At 38.5% G+C, this 23354-nt stretch overlaps 1 protein-coding gene across 1 annotated transcript in view; it reads left to right on the top strand.

The window, feature by feature from the left end:
• AP3B1 (adaptor related protein complex 3 subunit beta 1) overlaps positions 1-23354 on the top strand; it is a 452161-nt gene that overhangs the window by 339869 nt on the left and 88938 nt on the right. Inside the window, exon 22 of the mRNA XM_007943446.1 lies at positions 7076-7182. Within this exon, the coding sequence (XP_007941637.1) occupies positions 7076-7182 (107 nt within the window). The remainder of the gene's footprint in view (positions 1-7075; positions 7183-23354) is intronic.

Here is a 23354-nt window from a genome sequence, read left to right as displayed (position 1 = left end):
ATCTGCTATATGCTGGAGATTCATATTATCCTTACGCAGTATTATCCTATGCAGGTAACTCAAAGTATAATTGAAGAAACAGATAAGTTGGCCATCAGATTGCCACATTATAAATGATGTGAGAAAGAGATGTACAGAATGCTGTTAGGTTTTGGTGTCCTTATTCCACCTAACAAGGAGCTCTGGTGGCATAGTGGATAAGGCACTTGACTGCTAACCAGAGGGTCATCAGTTCAAACCCTTCAGCCACTCCGTGTAAGGAAGACAGGGTGATATACAGCCTCGGAAACCCAGTGAGGGTCGCTGTGAGTTGGAAATGACTCAATGGCAGTGAGTTTGGTTTTTTTGTTTTTTTTGGGGGGGGTATCCCACCTTAACAGTATCAAGATGTAATATATGAGTGAGTCTAAGTAAGAATTAGCTAGGCAGTTGGAGGCAAGAAGAGAGAATAAGGGGAGGGTGTGGTATTCTAGACCCAGCCAAGGTATGGAGGAGAGAAATAGCTTACTACTACCAGAAATAATCATTGTTTCTCTTCTAAAGAAGCAGTATAGTTAGCAACTCTAAGAAATAGATGAAATTTGACCATACCACACAACAGTTCTATGGTCTAGAATAAGTACCATCTCCTTGGTGCATCTGTTCAGGGGATACTACCAGGAGGAGCGCAGGCATTAATGGCCTCTTCTGTGTTCTCTCCGTTACTTGAGTTAATTTATGTCTTGTTTATTCGTCTGTGAAAGGAAAAAGTGACTGGAAAACGTCAGTAGTTTTCTTTAGATTATGAAATCACTCCTAATTTCTATTTCATGGGGGTCACTTGAAAAAATACTTGTTCCAGGATAATATATGGCCTGTTAGTAGAATAGACTTGGAAGTAGTAATGTGCTTTCTGTTTTCAAGTTATATTTTATAGTCCTGGAAATTAACATATCTTTCAGAACCTCATACCATGTAATTTCAATAGAATAATCACAAAGCAACAATCATAGCCTGGTTGTTCTTTTCTAGGAAATGCTGCACTATTAGTATGACTATGAAGTGTTTTTTAAACATTTCTTTCTCCCACCAATAATTTACTTCACATAAGCCCTGTGGTCTGCGATACCACATTGTTGAGTGAACTGTGGTAGAAGCAGTAGAGTGAAATGGCTAAGAGTACAATAGAGCTAGACTACCTGAGCTTAAATAGGAGTTCCATTATTTATTGACTGTGTAACCTTGAACAAGTTACTTAACCTCTCTTTGTTGTAGTTGCTTATAGAAACTTTTGACAATAGTAATACCCACTTTTAGTATTATTAGGAAGATTAAATGAGTTGATGCATGTAAAAGCACTTGAAATTGTGCCTGGTACATGGCAAGAACTATATAAGTGTTAGCTATAATATTGTTGATGATGATGATGATGATTAACTTATTAAATGTAATATTTAATAAGTTCATTAGCTTAAACATTACATTTAATAAGTTAATGAACTACTTTTTACAATATCATATAGTAAAGATTTGAATTACTCTTTTATATATATATATATATTTTAAGAGCTTGTTTTACATTCAACATTACATGTACATTTAGTTTCACTCCCCGTTTACCATGTCCAACCCTAACACAGTCTCCTCCCCTCCCTACCCTGTAATCCTCCCCCTGTGCCCATCATATTTATGCACTCCTGTTTGTCTGCATTCAACATTCAGTTTGAATGTTGGTCCTCTGGTGCCCCGTGGTCTATTGCTCTAAGGGATGTATTACCATAGAGCATGTGGGTGCGTTATCCAGGGTTGAGTGGTCTGCATGTACATCTTGTTAAGTATTAGGCCGAGAGCCAGCCCCTGGGGGTGCATTTTATTCCAGGCGCAGAATGTATTCCAGGGCCATAGTATTGGGGTTCTCACCAGATTTCATCTGACCAGTCTGGAAGATTTGACTTATTCTTAAGTGTTAAAGTAAAACTTTGGTCAGAAGACTACTTGTATAATTCATTCAGTAAACATACCATACGTTTCGTATATAATGTCCCCTTATAAATAACACATGCTCATAGGAAGCTAACGATGCATACATTTTTGCATAAAAATATGGTATGGTACTTCAGTAAAGAAAACAAAAGTATCTTGTAAAAAGTTTTAAAACCACAAAAGTAATAAAACGAACTTGTAATCCAAACACCATAGGTTAGCATTCTGATCAAGTCCTTTTCATGTGTAAATCTTTCCATGCCATAAATATTCTTTAACAACTTCATTTTTAACGACTGCATGGTTATTCTTTATTTTGTTGAAAATATGTTTTATTTAGCTTGTTTACAATTCTTGAAAATTTTTTTCCAGTTTTTTGCTATCAAAATCAGTGAAGCAACATGCATCATCATAAGTATATTTTTGCATTATCTCCATGACTGTTTCCTTAAGATAAATTCTCAGGAGTAGAATTGCTGGGACAAAGACTTTGAAGAATTCTGGTGTCTAAAACTGCTTTCTATGAAGCTTATACCAACTTACACATATAGCATAAGAGTGCCAGGTTCCTGGTATCTTCATCAATGCTGGATTTTGTAGTATCTAAAAATTGCTTTTACCTATTTGATAGGTGGAAATGGTATCTCATTTTAATTTATATACCATTTTTTTAAGTGCTAAAAAAAAGTCATTTTATTTCTTACATATCCATTTAATACTTCAGCATAGGCAACTGGTCTTCAGTGCCACCTTTCATCTTGTAAGACATATAAGAAAATGTGTGATAATGTCTTTAATACCCAAGTCTCTGCTTTCTGAAATAATATAAAGGCCTCTTTTTTTTTTTTCTTCTTTCCATTTAAAAAGGTGGGAATGTTGTGAATGTTTCCTTTCCTATCTCTTTGATGATATTTGGCCATGCATAGTTGAAAACAGAGGCTATTCCTTATTTAATCTTCTTATTCCTTACACCAGCATCTAGTCCTATATGGATGGGTGGAGATGAATGAACAAACACACATTTAGAAACACAAGAAAAATCATGTGTTGTGTGGAAAGGCAACATATTGTCATCCAAGAAAGAACCACTTTCTAGTTCCATAGCACTTCTGCTATTCACTTGTTTTATGACCTTGGCAAGTCTTTAATCTCCCTGTGCCTCAGTTTCCAATGTCTTTAATATAAATTCTCTTTTTATTCCTCTCACTGCTTTTCACTTTTTACCTCATACCTAAACTACTGTAAATTATTCCTCACTGCCAACCCTGCTGCTCTTTGCTTCACTCATTCCCTCCACCCTGTCATCTGGTTAATCATTCTGCAGTACTATATTCATCATGTCATTCCTATGCTTGGTAGATTTTTAACAGTTGCCCTAGGTGTATAGGAAGTAGCTCTGGTGGGATAGTGGATAAGGCACTTGGCTACTAACAGAAGGTCAGTTGTTCTAGCCCAGCAGCTGCTCCACAGAAGGAAGATGGGGTGATCTACTTCCATAAAGATTAGCAGTCTTGGAAACCGATGAGGGGTTTCTATGAGTTGGAATAGACTCAATGGCAGTGAGTTTGGTTTTTGGTTTTTGGTAGATAAATTGCAAACACCTTTTTTCAACAACACAAATGGTGGCTCTACACGTGGACTTCACCAGATGGAACACACGGAAATCAGATTGACTACATCTGTGGCAAGAGGCGGTAGAAAAGCTCAATATCTTCAGCCAAAACGAGGCCAGAAGCTGATGGTGAAACAAACCATCAGCTGCTCATATGCAAGTTCAAGTTGAAGTTAAAGACAATTAAAACAAGTCCAAGAGAGCCAAAATATGATCTTGAATATATCCCTCCTGAATTTAGAGATCATCTAAAGAATAGATTTGATGCATTGAACACCAACAACTGAAAACCAGAAGAATTGTGAGAGGATATCAAGAACATTATCCATGAAGAAAGCAAGAGATCACGAAAAAGACGAGAAAGGAAGAGAAGACCAAAATGGATGACAGAAGAGACTCTGAACCTTGCCCTTGAGCGGAGAGAAGCTAAAGCCAGTGGAAGAAATGACAAGATAAAAGAGCTGAACAGAAGATTTCAAAGAGCAGCTCCAGCAGACAAAACCAATTACTATAATGAAATGTGCAAAGATCTGGAGTTTGAAAACCAAAAGGGAAGAACATGCTCATCATTTCTCAAGCTGAAAGAATTGAAGAAAAAATTTAAGCCTCGAGTTGCAATATTGAGAGATTCTATGGGCAAAATATTGAATGATGCAGGAAACATCAAGAGAAGATGGCAGGAATACACAGAATCACTGTACCAAAAGGAACTGGTTGATCTTCATCCATTTCAGGAAGTGGCATATGATCTAGAACCAGTGGTACTGAAGGAGGAAGTCAAAGCTGCAATCAAGGAATTGGTGAAGAACATGGCTCCAGGAATTGATGGAATACCCATTGAGCTATTTCAACAAACAGATGCCCCATTGGAGGCACTAGCTCGGTTATGCCAAGAGATTTGGAAGACAGCTACCTGGCCAACTGACTGGAAGAGATCCATATTTGCACCCATTCCAAAGAAAGGTGATCCCACAGATTTTGGAAATTATAAAACAATATCATTAATATTGCACGCAAGTAAGATCTTACTGAAGATAATTCAAAACTGGTTGCAGCAGTATATTGACAGAGAACTTCCAGAGGTGCAAGCTGGATTCAGAAGAGGACGTGGAACAAGGGATATCATAGCTGTTGTCAGATGCATCTTGGCTCAAAGCAAAGAAACCAGAAAGATGTTTACTTGTGTTTTATTGACTGCAAAGGCATTGATTGTGTGGATCATGACAAATTATGGATAACATTGAGAAGAATGGGAATTCCCGAACACTTGGTTTTACTCATGAGGAACCTGTACCTTGACCAGGAGGCTGTCATTCGAACGGAACAAGGGGACACTGCATGGTTTAAAATCAGGAAGGGAGTGCGTCAGGGTTGTATCTTTTCCCCATACTTACTCAATCTGTATGCTGAACAGATAATCCAAGAAGCTGGACTATATGAAGAAAAACGTGGCATCAGGATTGGAGGAAGAATCATTAACAACCTGAGATATGCAGACGATACAGTTTTGCTTGCTGAAAGTGAGGATGACTTAAGGCACCTACTGATGAAGGTTGAAGAATACAGTCTGCAGTATGGATTATGTCTCAATATAAAGAAAACAAAAATCCTCACAACTGGACCAATGAGCAGCATCACAATAAATGGAGAGAAGATTGGGGTTGTCAAAGAATTCACGTTGCTTGGTTCTACAATCGATGCCAATGGAAGCAGCAGTCAGAACATTAGAAGACATGTAGCATTGGGAAAGTCAACCACGAAGGAATTGTTTCAAGTGCTGAGGAGCAAGGATGTCTCCTTGAGGACTAAGGTGTGCCTGACACAAGCCATGATATTTCCAATCGCCTCGTATGCATGTGAGAGCTGGACAATGAATAAGGAAGACCGAAGAAGAGTTGATGCTTTTGAGTTGTGGTGTTGGCAAAGAATGCTGAAAGTACCGTGGACTGCTAAAACAACTAACAGATCTGTCCTGGAGGAAGTGCACCGGAAATGCTCCTTGGAAGCGAGAATGGCCAGACTTCGTCTCACCTATTTTGGTCATGTTTTCAGAAGAACATTCCTTGGAGAAGGATGTCATGCTTGGTAGGGTGGAGGGTTGACAAAAGAGGGGCAGGCCTTCAACAAGATGGATTGACACAGTGGCTGTGATGATGGGCTCAAGTATATACAGCAGGGATCATGGAGCTGGTGTGGGACTGGGCAATGTTTCATTCTGCTGTGCACGGGGTCGCTATGAGTCAGAAACGACTTGACGACACCTAACAACAACAAGATAAATCCAACCCCCTTAGCCTTCCAGTTGCTCACCTTTGCACCTTTGTTTACAGTATTCTTTCATCCAAGAGTTTGAATAGTTTTAACCAGGGGGGGTGACATGATCAGATTTGCATTTTTTTAACAATCTTCATATTTACAGGTATCTGTCTCAAGTACATAGCAGTTTTAGAATCAGTCAAATATTTATAGCTAGCACATCCCTTTTGCTGACAAAGTATAAATAGAAAGGAATTACTATATTTTATACAAATAACACACACATCTTGTGTTTTTGCAAACCACACAATAGCACCCTTGTACATTAGGTTTCTATGCACACTATGCACATTATATGAGTGTGCACATTATTTGAGAAAAAAATACAATAAGGCGCCTGGATCCCTAATTATTTAGAGTGGAGAATAAAATTTAAAAAATGGATTTTTAAATCCCTTTTAAAAACTTCGAATTCAGTTGGATTACTTTCATGAAAGCTATTTTTATGCTTTATATTACTCTGGAAAGGTGATTCTTTAAAAATTACTGGGTGATAAATGGTAGTAATGATTTTATGTGATAAAAATTTTCAAAACTATTACGCAAGAAAGGAGCCCTGGTGGAGAAATGGTTAAGTGCTCAGCTGCTAACCAAAGATCAGAGATTCAAACCCACCAGCCACTCCATGGGAGAAAAGATCTGAAGATCTGCTTCCAAAGAGAGCACAAAACCAAAACCCACTGCCATCAAGTTGATTCTGACTCATCACAATCCTATAGGATAGAGGAGAACTGCCCCACAGTGTTTGCAAGGCTGTAAATCTTTACAGAAGCAAGTTGTCTCGTCTTTCTCCCACAGAGCAGCTGGTGGCTGTGAACCACCAAACTTTTGGTTAGCAGCCAAATACTTTGACCACAGCAGCACCAGAGGAAACCCTGTGAAACAGTTCTGTTACATAGCACCACTATGAGTCTGAATTGACTTGATGGCACACAACAACATCTTTTACACAAAATACTTTTATCTTCGTTTTGTTACAGGTTTTACCGTTATGTTTTGAAAGCTGAGACTATTAACTGCCATGACTTGATGATAACTTGACTAAATTAAGATGTTAAATAGAATTGTCATACATTTATTAATCAAAGTAATTTAATTAGATTTACTAACAAAATAAAAATGTTACTTTTAATAATTTAAATTAAATTTTCATGCACATTTGCTAATTTGGGCCTTTTCTTACAGTTAACGTAGTCTCCACTCCAGTTGCCCTGCCCACACCTGCTCTTTCTCCAAGCTTGATAGCTGATCTTGAAGGTTTAAACTTGTCAGCTTCTTCGCCAGTCATCAATGTAAGTTTCAAAATACATTAGCTCAGTTTTCAAATGATGCTTTTGCATCTTTTTTGTTAAATTGCAAATAATTGAAATGGATTCTTAGTCTTGAGCATTTCCTCTTGTAACAACAAGTCTGACTCAGATAAGACTTTTTCATAAATTTTACTCTCTCTTCAAACCTTTGTCTTCAACTTATTTAATTATCGCATGTACCTTTCTCTGGTACTATCATATATCTGTAACAAAGAAGAATTCTTTGCCACATTGAGTTCTTTTATATACATATTCTGTCATAAAGGGAGCTCTGGTAGCATAGTGCCTAAGGCATTTGACTGCTTATCAGAGGGCTGGTGGTTCAAACCCACGAGCCACTCCTCAGAAGGAAGATGGGGCAATCTACTTCCGTAGTGATACTGCCTCGGAAACCCAAGGAGGGGTCGCTATGAGTCGGGTCCAACTCGATGGCACATAACAACAACAACAGCATTCTGTCATGAAGTATTCTTGTTGCCTACATTAACAGACATGTGTTCCCATAATCATTTCATTTTTACCACACTGTTTTTCACCATAGGCTGTTAAAATACACGACTGTTTTCATTTAAATGTCCAAAATTATATTTCTATTTGCATTTTCTTTATTCATTTATTTACATGCCTTGCTGTCCTAGGTGTAGGTGTCCTTGAATCAATCTTCAACTCATAGTGACCCCATGTAACAGAGTAGAACTATCCGGTAGTGTTTTCTAGACTTTTTACAGGTCTTTCAACCATGGAGCCACATAGTGACCCCATGTAACAGAGTAGAACTACCCCATAGTGTTTTCTAGACTTTTTACAGGAGCAGATCTCTAGGTCTTTCAACCATGGAGACACATCCCTTAAAAAATTACTTAATGTTATTTATAGGGCTTGACTTAGAGACAGAAGAACTGCCTACCTCACAAAATGATGCTGAAACTGTCAGCTTGTTACAGTGGCTGAAATTGTAACAACTTTTTCTGTGTTATTATTACATTAGTATGTTGTTGTTGTTGTTGTTATGTGCCGTCGAGTCGGACCCGACTCATAGCGACCCCTCCTTGGGTTTCCAAGGCAATATCACTACGGAAGTAGATTGCCCCATCTTCCTTCCGAGGAGTATATTAGTATATATATTAGTATATATTATTAATATATACACTGTATATTATATTCACTAGCCTTTCACTCTAAATCAAGCATGCTGCCTAGGATGTATAATCTACTGATAATGCTTGACCTCCTATTATTAATTTGTTGTCAGAAATCTGACAAACTAAGAGAACAGGAAGTTTTGATGGAAACACAGGTAGCTGAAATAGGTCTGGTATGTCATATGGTTCCCAGGGCTGGCCAGGCACTGCAGGGTACATGATCTGAGCTGCTGAGAGGGGCATAAAACTGCTTCACCAAAAGCCAGATAGAGAAATACCTAATTCTTGTACATTATTACAAAAACCTCCCCCTTCACAGCTAACGTGTTACCAGTTCCATGCATTATAATACTTTGAAGGGCTACATACATTTCTGTTAGCTTTGATCAGCTCACCTACAGTACAGATGAAAACTATTAAGGTTACAATGTTCTTTGTAAGTGTAAAATTAGATTCCCACCCACCCACAGGAGCTCTGGTGGAGTAGTGGCTAAAGCATTCAACTGCTGAACAAAAGGGTCAGAATCTACCAGCACTCCATGGGGGAAGGATGAGGCGGTCTGCTTCCTAAGGATTTGCAGCCTTGGAAACGCTATGGGGCAGTTCTACTCTGTGCTAAAGGGTTACTATAAGTTGGAATCAACTCGATAGCAGTGGGTTTTTGGTTACCCACACAGAAATAACTAAAACGGTATGGGGGTTTTAAATTACTCTTCTTGTTTCTAAAATGAAGTCTTATTAAAAGGGGTGAAGGGAGCAGTGAAACTGAATAGTTAAGTTCTTCATTCATTTAAGTAATAAATATTTATAGAGCATTTGTGATGGGCTCTAAAGGGAAAGTAGTGATCAAAAAATTTGTAGTGAATTAGTTAGTTCCTAGAAGGGAGTAGGAAGCCCCTAAGAATTTGGGGAAGTTAAGGTTGTGAGTAAATAACAACTTGGGCTTGGATATTAAATGCTCAGGGTGCAAATCCCTGCCCTGTCACTTACTAGCTATGATAAGTAAATTGATAAATAACTTTACTCGGTTGTTGTTAGTATTAAATGAGTTAACATACATTTATATGCTTGCAACAGTATATTTTAAGCACTAAATAAACATTTGCTGTTATTTTTTTTTAATATTGCACCTTTGTAAACAAAAGAAAGTGTGACCCAAGAAAATCATGTTACCTTTATGCTATAAAGGCTACAGATAGATAGTCTTAAGCATGAAAATGAGTCTTTTGTTAATGAGGGTGGGGGTTGGGGGACATCTCTCATGGTTGAAGTCAATTAAAGCGTGATTCAAAGTAATAGAATCAATACCTATGAAATTATGGTCACAGAAGTAAGTGTAAATGAGGGAAAATTTTACTACCTGTTATTTATTTCAGTGAACAAGCTTTGATTAACTTAGTATATATTTCTTTTTTACCACAATATTGTTAGGCCAGGGATTTCTAAATCTGTACACATCAGGCCCTGAGACCACAGCAACAGCAGTCATAAGAATGCTAGACTTGTGAGGGAGGAAAAAGACTATCCTTATTCATCTCTGGTGTTAGAAATTTTGGAGTGAAATTCCAATCTTATACTTTAGATGATTTTTTTGTATGTTTAGGGCACAAAAATATGAAAGTAAATATAGCACAGTTACTTCTGAAAACTGATTTAGTGTGTCATTAATATCAGCAGAAACGTTTATAATAGTTTAAGGCAGAGAAAGAGAAGATTCTGCTCAGGGACTGATCTTTGACAAAGGCCAAAAACCCATTAAATAGGGGAGCGATAACCTCTTTAACAAATGGTGCTGACAAATTTGGATATCCATTTGCAGAAAAATGAAACAAGACCCACACTTCACCCCATACACAAAAACAAACTCAAGTTGGATCAAAGACTTAAATGTAAAACCCAAAACTATGAAGTTCATCAAAGATATAATATGGGCAAATCTTGGTTGGTGGTTAGTATGTACTGTCAAGTCAGACCTGAATCATAGGAACCCCTCCTTGGGTTTCTGAGGCAGTATCACTATGGAAGTAGATTGCCCCATCTTCCTTCCGAGAAGTGGCTGGTGGGTTTGAACCACCAGCCTTCTGTTTAGCAGTCAAGTGCCTTAGGCACTATGCTACCAGAGCTCCCAAATCTAGGAGCCCTAATTTATGGCATAAATGGACTATCAAGCATAACCCAAAGTGCACAAGCAGTGAAGAAGCTAAACGACTGGGACCTTTTAAAAATTAAATTCTTACGTGCATCAGGAGACTTCTCCGAAAGGGTAAAAAGAGAGCCTACAGATTGGGAAAAAATAGTTTGCTATGAAATAACTGACAAAGGACTTACCTCTAAAATTTATAGAAAACTTCAACACCAAAAAGACTAACAATCCAATTCAAAAATGGGGAAGGGACATGAACACACATTTAACTAAAGAAGATATACTGGCAGCCAACCAACACATGAGGAAATGCTCACAATCATTAGCCGTTGTTGATGTTAGGTGCCGTTGAGTCGGTTCCAACTCATAGTGACCCTATGTGCAATAGAATGAAACACTGCCTGGTCTTGCACAGGCCTCACAGTCCTTGCCAGAACTGAGCCCATCATTGCAACCACCGTGTCAGTCAATCTTGTTGAGGGCCTTCCTCTTTTTTGTTGACCCTCCATTTTACCAAGCATGATATCCTTCTCCAATAAATGGTTCCTTCTGACAACGTAACCAAAGTACATGAGACAAAGTCTGGCCATTCTAGCTTCCAAGAAGTATTCCAGCTGCACTTTTTCCAGGACAGATTTGTTAGTTCTTTTGGCAGTCCATGGTACTTTCAGAAGTCTTCACCAACACCACAACTCAAAACCATTAACTTTTCTTTGCTCTTCCTTGTTCATTGTTCAGTGCTTACATACATGTGAGACATACAGTGGCTTGGGTTAGGCGCACCTTCGTCTTCAAGAAGTCATCTTTGCTTTTCAGCACTTGAAAGAGGTCTTTTGTAGCAGATTTGCCCAGAATAATACATTGCCTGATGTCTTGGCTGCTGCTTCCATTGGTGTTGATTGTGGGACCAAGTAATATGAAATCTTTAACAACTTCAGTCTTTTCTCCATTTATTGGAATGCTGCTTATTGGTCCAATTGTGAGGATGTTCATTATCTTTATGTTGAGATGTAACTCATACTGCAGACTGTATCTTCATCACTAAGTGCTTCACATCATCCTCACTTTCAGCAAGCAAAGTTGGGTTGTTTGTGTATATCACAAGTTGTTAATGAGTCTTCTTCCAATCCTGATGCCATGATCTTCTTCATATAGTCCAGCTTCTTGGATTATTTGTTCAGCATACAAATTGAAGTGTGGTGAAAGGATGCAACCCTGGCACACTCCCTTCATGATTTTAAACCATGCAGTCTCCCCTTGTTCTGTTCAAATGACAACCTCCTGGTCTATGTACAGGTTCCTCGTGAGTACAATCAAGTGTTCTGGAATTCCCATTCTTCTCAATGTTATCCACAGTTTGTTATGATCCACACAATCAAATGCTTTTGCATAATCAATAAAAGGTAAATATTTTTCTGGTATTTGCTTTGAGCCAAGATCCTCTGACATCAGCAATGATATCCCTTGTTGCAAAGCCTATTCTGAATCCAGCTTGCATTTGTGGATATTTTCTGTCAATATACTGCTACAACCATTTTTGAATTATCTTCAGCAAGATTTTACTTGTGTGTGATACTAATGATATTGTTAGATAATTTCCACATTCCGTGGGATCACCTTGCTTTGGAATGGGTACAAATATGGACCTTTTCCAATCAGTTGGGCAGGTAACTGTCTTCCTGATTTCTTGGCATAGACAAGTGAGTGCCTCCAGCATGGCATCCATTTGTTGAAACATCTCAGTGGGTATTCTGTCAATTCTTGGAGCCCTGTTCTTCACCAGTTCCTTCTGTGCAGCTTTGACGACTTCTTCAATACCACTGATTCTTGATCATATGCTACCTCCTGAAATGGATAATCATCAACCAATTCTTTTTGGTACCATGACTCTGTGTATTCCTTCCATCTTCTTTTGATGTTTCCTGCATCATTCAATATTTTTCCCATGGAATTTTTCAGTATTGCAACTCAAGACTTAAATTTTTTCTTCCTGTCTTTCAGCCTGAGAAATGCCAAGCATGATTTTCTCTTTTCGTTTTCTGACTCCAGGTCTTTGTACATTTCATTTATAGTAATTGGCTTTCTTTGCTCAAGCTGCTCTTTGAAATCTTCTCTTCATCTCTTTTGTCTTGTTGATTCTTCCATGCACTTTAGCTGCTCTCTGCTCAAGGACAAGTTTCAGATCTGACATCCATTTTGGTCTTTTCTTCCTTTCCTGTCTTTAATGACCTTTTGCTTTCTTAACATGGATGATGTTCTTGATTACATCCCACAATATCTCTGGTTTTTGGTCATTGGTGTTCAGTGCATCAAATCTGTTCTTTAGATGGACTCTAAATTCAGGAGGGATAGAATCAAGGTCATATTTTGGCTCTTGTGGACTTGTTTTAACTCTCCTCAGCTTCACCTTGAACTTGCATATGAGCGGTTGATGGTCTGTTCCACATTCAGCTCTTGGCCTTGTTTTGGCTAAAGATATTGAGCTTTGCCATCGCCTCTTGCCACAAATGTAGTCAGTCTGATTCCTGTGTACTCTGTCTGGCAAAGTCCACGTGTATAGCCACCATTTGTGTTGTGGAAAGAATGTATTTGCAATGAATAAGTCTTTGGTCTTACAAAATTCTGTCATACAATCTCCAGCACTATTTCTATCACCAAGGCCATATTTTCCAACTACCAGTGATTCTTCTTTGTTTCCAACTTTTGCATTCCAATCATCAGTAATAATCAGCACATCTTAATTGAATGTTTGGTCTTTTTCAGATTGCCGAAGTTGGTAAAAATCTTCAATTTCCTTGTCTTTGGCTTTGGTGGTTGGTGTTTAAATTTGAATAATAGTAGTATTAACTGGTCTTCCTTGTAGGTGTATGGATATTATCCTATCATTGACAGCATTGTACTGCAGGATAGATCTTGAAACATTCTTTGTGATGATGAATGCTGTGCCACTCCTCTTAAATTTGTCATTCCCAGCATAGTAGCGCATATGGTTGTCTGATTCAAAATGGCCAAAACCATTCCATTTCAGCTCACTAATGCCTGGGATAGTGATCTTTATGCATTCTGTTTCATTTTTGACAACTTCCAATTTTCCTAGATTCATACTTCATACATTCCATGTTCTGATTATTAATGAATGTTTGCAGCTGTCTTTCCATTTGCAGTCATACCACATCAGCAAATGAAGGTATTGAAAGCTTTAGTCCATCCACATCATTAAGGTATGGTCTACTCTGATGAGGCAGCTCTTTCCCAATCGTATTTTGAGTTTCTTCCGACCTGAGAGGCTTATCAGACATTATTTCATGGCTATTCATAAAGTTTTCCAGTAATATATCAGACCGTGTTTCCCTGCTATTCATAAGGTTTCCACTGGCCAATTCTTTGCGAAGTGGGTGGCTTCTTTCTTCTTCCAAATCTGTCCTAGTCTGGAAGCTGCGCTGAAACCTGTCCACCGTGGGTGACCCTGCTGGTATTTGAAATACTGGTAGCATAGCCTCCAGCCTCACAGCAGCACACAAGCCACCACATTTACGACAAACTGACAGACTAGTGGTGGCCATTAGAGAGATGCAAATCAAAACAACAATGGGATATCATATCACTTCAGGAATAATAGCAAAGTTCAACAAGATAGAAAATAACAAATGCTGGCGAGGTTGTGGAGAAATTGGAACTTTCATACACTGCTGATGGGGCTGCAAAATAGTATAACCGTTATGGAAAATGGTATGGCATTTCCTTGAAAAACTAAAAATAGAAATACCATTCGATCCAGCAATTCCATTACTAGGAATATATCCTAAAAAGATGAGAGACAGGATACCAGCAGACATATGCACACTCATGTTCATCATAGCACAATTCACTGTAGCAAAGAGATAGGAACAACCTAAATACCTATCAACAGATGAATGGGTAACCAAACTATGGTACATTCACAGAATGGAATACTGTGCTACATTAAAGAATAATGAAGTATACACAAATCATCCCACAATGTGCATGAATTTGGAGGACATTATGCTGAGTGAAATAAGTCAATCACAGAAGGGCAAATTATGTATGAGCTCATTATTGCAAAAAGTAAAGGAAAGATTTACATAGGGAAGGAAACTCACTTTTTAGGTTACTGGTGATGGGAGGGAAGGGAATGGAAAATTCAGACTAGTTGGGGGTCACTTGTTGATTTGGGTGAGGGGATGGATGGTATGGAAAGAGTCTGTGACCAGCATGATGACATTGGGGAAAAGAAGGACACTGAAATGTGTGCATAAGAAATAGACAACAGAGCCAAAGAATAGTATGTCCACAATACTGCATTACCACTAACACCAAACACCAGAACACAAATAAATGCATAGACAAGTGAGAAGATCAGGTGATGTTTGGCTAACAGGAATATACCATAGATCAAGGATAGATTTAGCTGAAGATAATCTTATATATGCACTTGCACTACAAAACTAGCCACACACATTACAGAAGCTTTAGAGAGTTGGAGTAACCTCTCAGAGACAAGCATACACCTTGAGAGAGAGAGAATCACTGGGCCTGGCAACTCAGGACCATATCTTGGGGGACACCAAACTCATTTGGCACAATGTAGTACATAGAAATCTTGTTCCACCACCTACTTTGATGACTAGCGACTGGGGTCTGAAAAGCTTTTGGGCGGCCATCTAAGATGCAACTATTGGCCTCCTCTCATCTGAAGCAAAGAAGAGTGAAGAAAATCAAAGGCATCTGGAAGCAATTATTCCAAGGATATGATGGACCCCGAGGCCAGAAGAACTAGATGGTGGCCTGGATACCAATGCCAACTGCTCAGAAAGGGATCAAACCTGGAGATCCTAGATAAAGTAGGAGGGAGAATGTGGAACAAAATCCAAAAGCACAAAAATGACTTGAATTACTGGTTGGATTGAATCTGGCGGAACCCCTAAGACTATGGCCCCGGGTTACCCTTCAGGCCTAGAATTGGACTCACTCCCATGGATTGGCTCTCAGTCCAACAGTAGAAAGACCTACATGCAGAACACCTATGCAAAAGCAATGCACCCACCCACTCTAAGGAGATCCACCCCTTAGAGCTATTAGCCATGGGGCACCAAAGGGACAGCATTCCCATAGAGGGAAAGTTGGACAGATAAGAGTGCATAATTAAGAGGGGCATAGGGAGTGGGTAGTCACGGGGACAGGAGGAGGGGAGAGTTTGTTATGGTCAGGGATGGTCATCAGGGTGTGAAACTGTTGAATGTGAAACAAATTTGCTTTGTAGATTTGTACCCAAAGCACAATAAAATTTAAAAAAACAAGATTCTGCTCAGGGAAACCTTGTGGGGTGAGAAGAGACAAATATAAATCAAATTCTAGGGAACATCTTCCTTTAAAAGGTGACAATGGAAAACAAGTCAACAAAGAGGTAAATCATGACAGCATGGTATCAAGAAACTCATAGTCTAGTGAGGGTGACAGACAGTTAGCTACAGTGTAGTAGGCACTGTACTGCCTAGGTGACAATGAACTCTTCGAAAAAACTTACATAAAAAATTTTTTAGGTGTGCCCTTGAAACTGAATCTTAAAGAATAAAATTTGTCACTGTGACTAGAGTAGAAGAGGAATGACACCTTGGCAGAGGAATAGCATATGTAAAGACTTGGGACATAGAAGAACTTGAACTATTAGAGGAACAGTAATTTCAAAGTAGCTAAAATATAGGATGTGTGGGTGAAATCAAAGGAGCCCTGGTGTCACAGTGGTTAAGTGCTTGGCTGCTAACTAAACACTCGGCAGTTCCAGCCCACCAGTAGCTCCACAGAGAAAAGACCTGGCAGTCTGCTCCCATAAATATTACAGCCCAGGAAATCCTGTAGGGCAGTTCTGTCCTGCAGTGTTGCTATGAGTTGGAAGTGGCCCATAACAACAAAACGGTGAATCAACCCAATATAATGCTAGAGTAGTATGTTGGTGACATATGGTCATGGGAAAATTGAACAAGTGATTTCTTAACTCACTGCTTTCTAATCTTTTTGTGTGTCATGGTAAATATGGAAAAGTGGTAATATTTGTAATGTCTTCTGGAATATACAGTGAATATTGCAGAAGGTTGGAGGTACCTAGCCCTATGAGTGAAACTACCACAGACCACGCTTGGCCTTCCTAGGGGCAGAGGGGTGTGGGGGGACAACATCATGTGCACCTTCTGCCCATTTGTAGTACATTGATAGGGGCGTGCTGGCTTAACTGCCACAAAGAACAGTGGAATTTAATTTAGGAGGGTGCATTAAGAAAAGTGATCAGTATAGAAGATGGCGTTAATATATTGAAGAACAGTAAGAATAGTCCATGAAAGAGAAAGCAGAATTGCAGCAACAACAACAAAAAGAAGAAAGCTTGATTTTATATTTTATATAATATGCCAATTGACTGTTGTATTCATTCATCAAGTATTCCTTCAGGCCAGTATCCGGACAGATGTCAGAGATACAGAGATAAACAAGTTCAACAAGGTTCCTGCACCCAGGGAGTTAGAGTTGAGTGGGAAAATAAGGAAAAGTTGTGTAAGGGTATGACATTATAGTGTACTAACTGTTGTCATTTTGTAACTTACAGTTTTTCATTTGGGAATTTCTGTAGATCCAAAATTGTCTTTATTTCACTGAGTATCTATGAAAACTATTATATTTTATCCTGTAAACTCTACAGTCCCACTTTCTTCCTTCTGTACTATAAAAGCCTAAAATCTAAGAGTTTCTTTTGACATTTAAAACAGTTTAAAATTTAGATATCTGGACCACTTCTCTGTAGCAAGATATAGAATGATAATTTTTATAGTCTGCGCTTTTCACCCCTTGCTGTCCCTGAATTGGCTCTGTGGACCATCACTTCATCACTTGATGAAGAGATAATGTCTCATGATACCAAAGTAAACACAATGGCAATGGCAGAATTAAACCAAGAGTCTGTGCATGTTGCTATGAATAACCAGCATGGGATTTCCTGTGCCAGCAAGAAGATGGCAAGTTTAGCACTGTGACCAGGAAACCATGTAACTAACCTTCCCACCCAAGGATTTACTAGTTCAGAGATACAGAGGAAGAAATCCCGTACATAGTCTACTTAAATTTGGACAGGCAAAATGAAGCAAAGAAAAGGCTTTTTTTTTTTTTTTTTCCTTTTTCTCTAATATACGAACAATTCAGTTAGTGTTTATTATTAGTGCTCTCAAGTTTCTCTAAGGAGCGTAAGGAATTGCCTAGCTTTTGCTGTTGACAAAGAGTGACAGCTAATGAAGTTACACTCTGACTATTTAGGGATGAGTTCCTGACTCTGTGTTACAGGAAATTAACTGGAAAATAGAGAAGAGTGTCTATCACACCTGCTTTTGATATGAAGGTTACACTATTGGTTTTTTAGAACAATTCAGAGAAAAACAAACTATAATTCATTAAATAGAATCTGATTCATGCAGTCTGAAATATATTAAAACAGTATATCAAATTATAGTGCAGTGGGTGTCTGTAATGTAATGATGACTCTTCTGGCCTTGGATTTGTAATTCTGCCAAAAATGATTTGCTGGGCCACAGTCTTGGAAGGGATTGGTCAATTACTATGCAAATAGGGTATGTAAAACCACCCAATAGGATTCAGTGATCTTGTGAGGGATTGGTCAGTTTGTGGCCCAGTTGGGATGTCCATGCCTTGAAATTGATAAGGAACTTGCTTATAAGGGCCAGTTCCACAGAAGTTGTGAGGGGAACCTCACTACCATCAAGAAGAGCCTGGAGCAGAGCACATCTTTTGGATCCAGGGTCCATATGCTGGGAATCTCCTAGGCCCAGAAGAGAGAAGTGTGGTAGTTAAGGTTGTATGTCACCTTGATGGGCTGTGGTTTTAAGTGGCTTGGCAGCTGGATGTAGTTACTCCTCATGATGAGATTGTAATTGCCTCTATAGTGGAATCTGCTGTGGCACATTAATCAGTGGAAAGGGAGCTGCCTTTGGGCTTCCAGTATATATGCAGAAGCTTTCAGAAGGGTCTCCAGCTCTTGGCAAATTTGGATCCTGCATTTGGCCTAGTCTTCATCTCAGTGGCCTGCCATGTTGCCTGCCAGTCTTGACCTTACTCCTGGACTTGAAGTAGTGACTTCCCTGTTGTCTACCAGTCTTGATATTGTGCCATCTTATCTGCCGACCTTTGATTTGTCAGCGTCAGCAGCTGGCAGCTGTCTGAGTTAAGAAGACACTTCTAGATCCAGTGGGCCTAAAAATAAGAGGCAGAGCTGAAGTCCAAGATCAAGAGCCCTTCACCCACCCTCTAGAGCCAGTATTCTGAATTTGGACTTCCAGCCTCCTAAACTGGAGCTCTGGTAGTGTAGTGCCTAAGGCACTTGACTGCTAACCAGAAGGCTGGTGGTTTAAACCCACCAGCCACTCCTCGGAAGGAAGTTTGGGTAATCTACTTCCATAGTGATACCTCCTCGGAAGCCCAAGGAGGGGTTGCTATGAGTCAGGTCCAACTTGACGGCACATAGCAACGAACTGTAAGAGAATAAATTCCTATTTGTTAAGCAGTCCACTTGTGGTATTTCTGTTAAAGCAGCACTGGAGAAGCAAGACAACCAGTACAGTGCAAGATGACAAGAAAGGGCATCAGCACAGCAGAGCCCCATGGCAGAGAAAGAGTGGCAGCAGTACAAGCAGCAAGAACCAAAGGACAGGCTGTGATGGGCTTGCCATGCCCAGAGCAGGAGAGATCTGAGCGCCTTCAGGCAGGAGGCTTGCCGGTGCCTCCAGATACTTGTTGGTGGAGCTAAAGACTTAACTTGTAACACTTGCCCAAGCACAGCAGAGGACAAGAGGGCCTAACAGCATGGTCAGAAGAAGGGCCTGCCAGAAGAAACTGCGATCTTAGTTGGAAGCACTCCTGATTTATGGACCTGATCCTGTCTCCTGAGTTGTATCCTGTTACTTCCAAAGTATAGCAAGGATTGTGAGGAAACTAGGCAGTATTTCATTCTGTTGTACGTAGTGTTACTGTGCATCAAGGCCAACTCATGGCACCTAACAACAATAACTTCCAAATTGATCCTGATCCCACATTGTTGCCTGTTATTTCCCTAATAAACCACATAACTGTGAGTTTGGTCTGTGAGTTCAGAGTGGAGGTATATCTGCCCTCTACTTCATAGTAACCAATATTGTGCTGATCTTCATTCTTATCCCTCATGGTGTAGATGAATTTAGATGCTAGATTTCAGGAATTACTAGAATAATTGTGCATTATAATGATGACTGTTGGGATTGAAGTTGCTTTATATATAGAATTTTAGTTTCTCTTAAGTAAATTTTAACTTCCTTTTTTTTTTTAAATGAATACTAGGACATCTGGGTTTTGTTCTCCAATGTGTCTTATATTGCCAGAGTGCCAGCTTTCTTCAAGTTTGTCTCCTAGGGCATATTGCTTTGAGAGAGATCTTTGGTTCATACAGGCATTTAGTAAGTCATGTGTTAGACATTTAATGAATATGAGGTATCATTCACAAACAAATGATAATATCTCTGTGGTAAAAGTTTGTTTCCTCTTATGGTACAACTATCTTTTCTTTTTTTTTTTTCCACACTTGACATATTTTGAATCCCCAGATTAAGAAACAAGTCCAGTTAAGATCATAACTCCTTCAGGTTTCGAGGAAGAAGAAATTATAAGTCAAAATTAAAAATAATTTTGTCATTTTAAATTTAAATCCTTTATTTGTTCTGATGAAAATGTCAGCAGTCATGGAACTGTGGTAAAAATAATGAAAAATCACTGGCCTGGGTCTGCTTAAATTGAAAACATTTTTTAATTAAAATTTGACAGTATTTTGTGCTTCCATTGCCTAGCCATGTCCCATCTTACTCTTTTACTCAATTCTTCTCTGAGTCTGAGTTGCTTTAATTTTTAAATTAAACTCTAAGATATGCCATGCTGCTGCTTCATCTTTTTATTTCTGCACTGCTTCAGAGACCTTATCATTGCAATAGACCATTATCATCTTTCCCTTTCCTAGGTTATTAAAAGGAGCTGCTTTAAAAAATAAATAAATAAAAGACAGTATCATAATTTTTAGTTGCAGATTTTTTATTGCAAAATAGTTTTTATTTGGCTTAAGAAATATATGCTGTTGAAATCCTAACTGTAGGGTAGCACTCACAGTGCTTTGTTGATACTATAACAAAATTATCCACAATGAAAAATCTCTGATATCAGATGTTAATTGTAGTTACTAATGAGCTGGTAACTATTTGTGGCAAATAAAAATCTGAGTTACCCACCAAAGCAGAGTAAATACATGTACTGCAATAGAAAGATTTAGAAGGTGATGGTGGAGACACCTTGGACCTTTCCTTTCCTCTTTCTTTAACTTTATGATAAATGGTTCCTTTTCTTACTGGGTTATCTGAGAGAGTTCACTGAACATCTGCCCACTTCTTTCCTAAGATTATGGTTTTTAGCTTTGTGTTATTACAGTTAAATGTACTACAGTAGAAAATAAAGAGGGTTTTTCTCTATATCATTTGTTTAAAAAAGATTTTATCTCTTTTGGCAGTTTTATTTTCCTTGTGCAGAGCTGACTAAACTCTATTACTATCAGCTGCTGTATTTCTTTTTCCTTTTCATTTTTTGCTTTTGTTGAATTGTGATATTTGCAGTGAAAAAAGAATACTTTTTAAAAAACTTTATGATATCTTAGATTATCAAGGATTAGACAATCGGGAGCTCTGGTAGCATAGTGCCTAAGGCACTTGACTGCTAACCAGAAGGCTGGCGGTTCAAACTCAACCAGCCACTCCTTGGAAGGAAGATGGGGCAATCTACTTCCGTAGTGATACAGCCTCGGAAACCCAAGGAGGGGTCACTATGAGTCAGGTCTGACTCGATGGTACATAACAACAACAACAACAGACAATCATGTAGTAATTATTATGTAATTAACTATCAGCCAGTTAATTTCTTTTATCTTTGTTCCACTTATAAAAGCCTCCAGAAACTTTTCAGAACACAGCAGAACATGGTATGGAAAACTGATTATCATTTTAATAGTATTAAACTTGTTAACATGAAAAACCTGGGAAAATGTAAAATGTTATTGTGATACTTAGAAAAATTTCTCTTCAAAGAAAGAGAAAATGAATGCAGCCGTTATAGGCGCATGCCCTACTAACATTAAGAAATTAATTTATTACCAGAGAGAGGAAAGCAGGGAGTAAAAAATAGTTAAGTACAGTATATGACCCTGGTATCAGAAAAAAGCAAAAGCTACCTAGAATGTAGCAGACACACTACTACTCAAATCATTCAGGAATGTAATTACGTACAACTTTCTTAAGCCTATCAGTAAGGGTTATTTCTTTAAATATGCCACTTTTCTACATTATTGAATATATGAATCTCTCTCCCAATGTTAAATTAATACTGAAGATTTACTTTATACCTCTGCTCAAGAAAATATGTACTCCCCAATGAAACAAGCAGAAAAATCCACCAAATTCTGTTTTAAAGTACATAATTCAGATTAAGGGAAATTTAAGAGATATACCAACCAAATATAATGTCTGTATCTTGTTTGAATATTGATTCCAGCAAACCAACTCTGAAGGGGCGTTTATGAAACAGTCAAGGAATTGTGAACACTGACTGTATTTTAGCTGAAATCAAGGGAGTTTTTAATTTTTTAGATGCAATCAGAGTATTATAAATCTTTATAAAACATTCTTCTCTGTTAGATGTATAAACTGAAGTATTTATTGATGAAATTGTATCATCTGGAACTTGATTTTTAAGTAATTCAGAAGTGGTGTAAGAGATACAGAAACTGAAAAAAACTCACTACCGTCAAGTCAGATCCCAAAGAGGGGTCGCTGTGAGTCAAAATTGACTCGACAGCAGTGAGTTTGGTTGTTTTTTTTTTTTTTTTTTTTTTAAATATATATACATTTGAAATTTTTCATAATGAAGTTTTTAATGCATTGTATCAGAGATTCATTTATTTCCTATTTTCACTGAAGTTTTGCTATTTATGCTTCATAGACCATGCAACCTGACTGCGTAACCCAAACTAAAGAAAAACAAAAAAAAACAAACTGAGTGCCATTGAGTCGGATCCAACTCATAGCGACCCCTCTTTGGGTCTCTGAGGCAGTATCTCTATGGAAGTAGATTGCCCAACCTTCCTTCCAAGAAGTGGCTGGTGGGTTTGAACCTCTAGCCTTCTGGTTAGCAGTCAAATGCCTTAGGCACTGCGCCACCAGAGCTCCCATAAATCCAAACTAATACACCAAAATTTGAATTCAGTTCAAAGGACAGCTTTAGCTTTTCTTACTTTTTTCTGAGAACTTTAAGTTCTTTGTGCCAGTTTGACAATGAAATATATCATTGAGCATAATGGGAAATCACATAATGTTTACCAGGTATTTCACGTTTTTTAAAAAAGCACTTCACCATTCTTCACTAGATATCTTCATCTGTGAAATAAGGGAACTTGAATAGATTATTTCTAAAGTTCCTTCCAACTATAAATCTCTATAGATCTATGGGAGATTACGTGGGGAAACTTCAAATTACTTTAGTAAAGTTATCAATAGCAGCATTGTTGTTGTTGTTGTTTGCCGTGGAGTCGGCCCCGATTCATAGCGACCCCTCCTTGGGTTTCCGAGGCAGTATCACTACGGGAGTAGGATTGCCCAACCTTCCTTCCGAGAAGTGGCTGGTGGGTTTGAACTGCCAGCCTTCTGGTGAGCAGTCAAGTGCCTTAGGCACTATGCTACCAGAGCTCCTAATAGCAGCATAGGGACAGGTAATATAGATACAAGATCTTTTCA

This window comes from Orycteropus afer, unplaced genomic scaffold, assembly GCF_000298275.1.
Source record: "Orycteropus afer afer isolate SDZICR_OR568_19922 unplaced genomic scaffold, OryAfe1.0 scaffold00107, whole genome shotgun sequence".
Lineage (NCBI taxonomy): Eukaryota > Metazoa > Chordata > Mammalia > Tubulidentata > Orycteropodidae > Orycteropus > Orycteropus afer.
The sequence above is the reverse complement of the archived record's forward strand: the minus strand, read 5'-3'. Positions and strand labels throughout refer to the sequence as shown.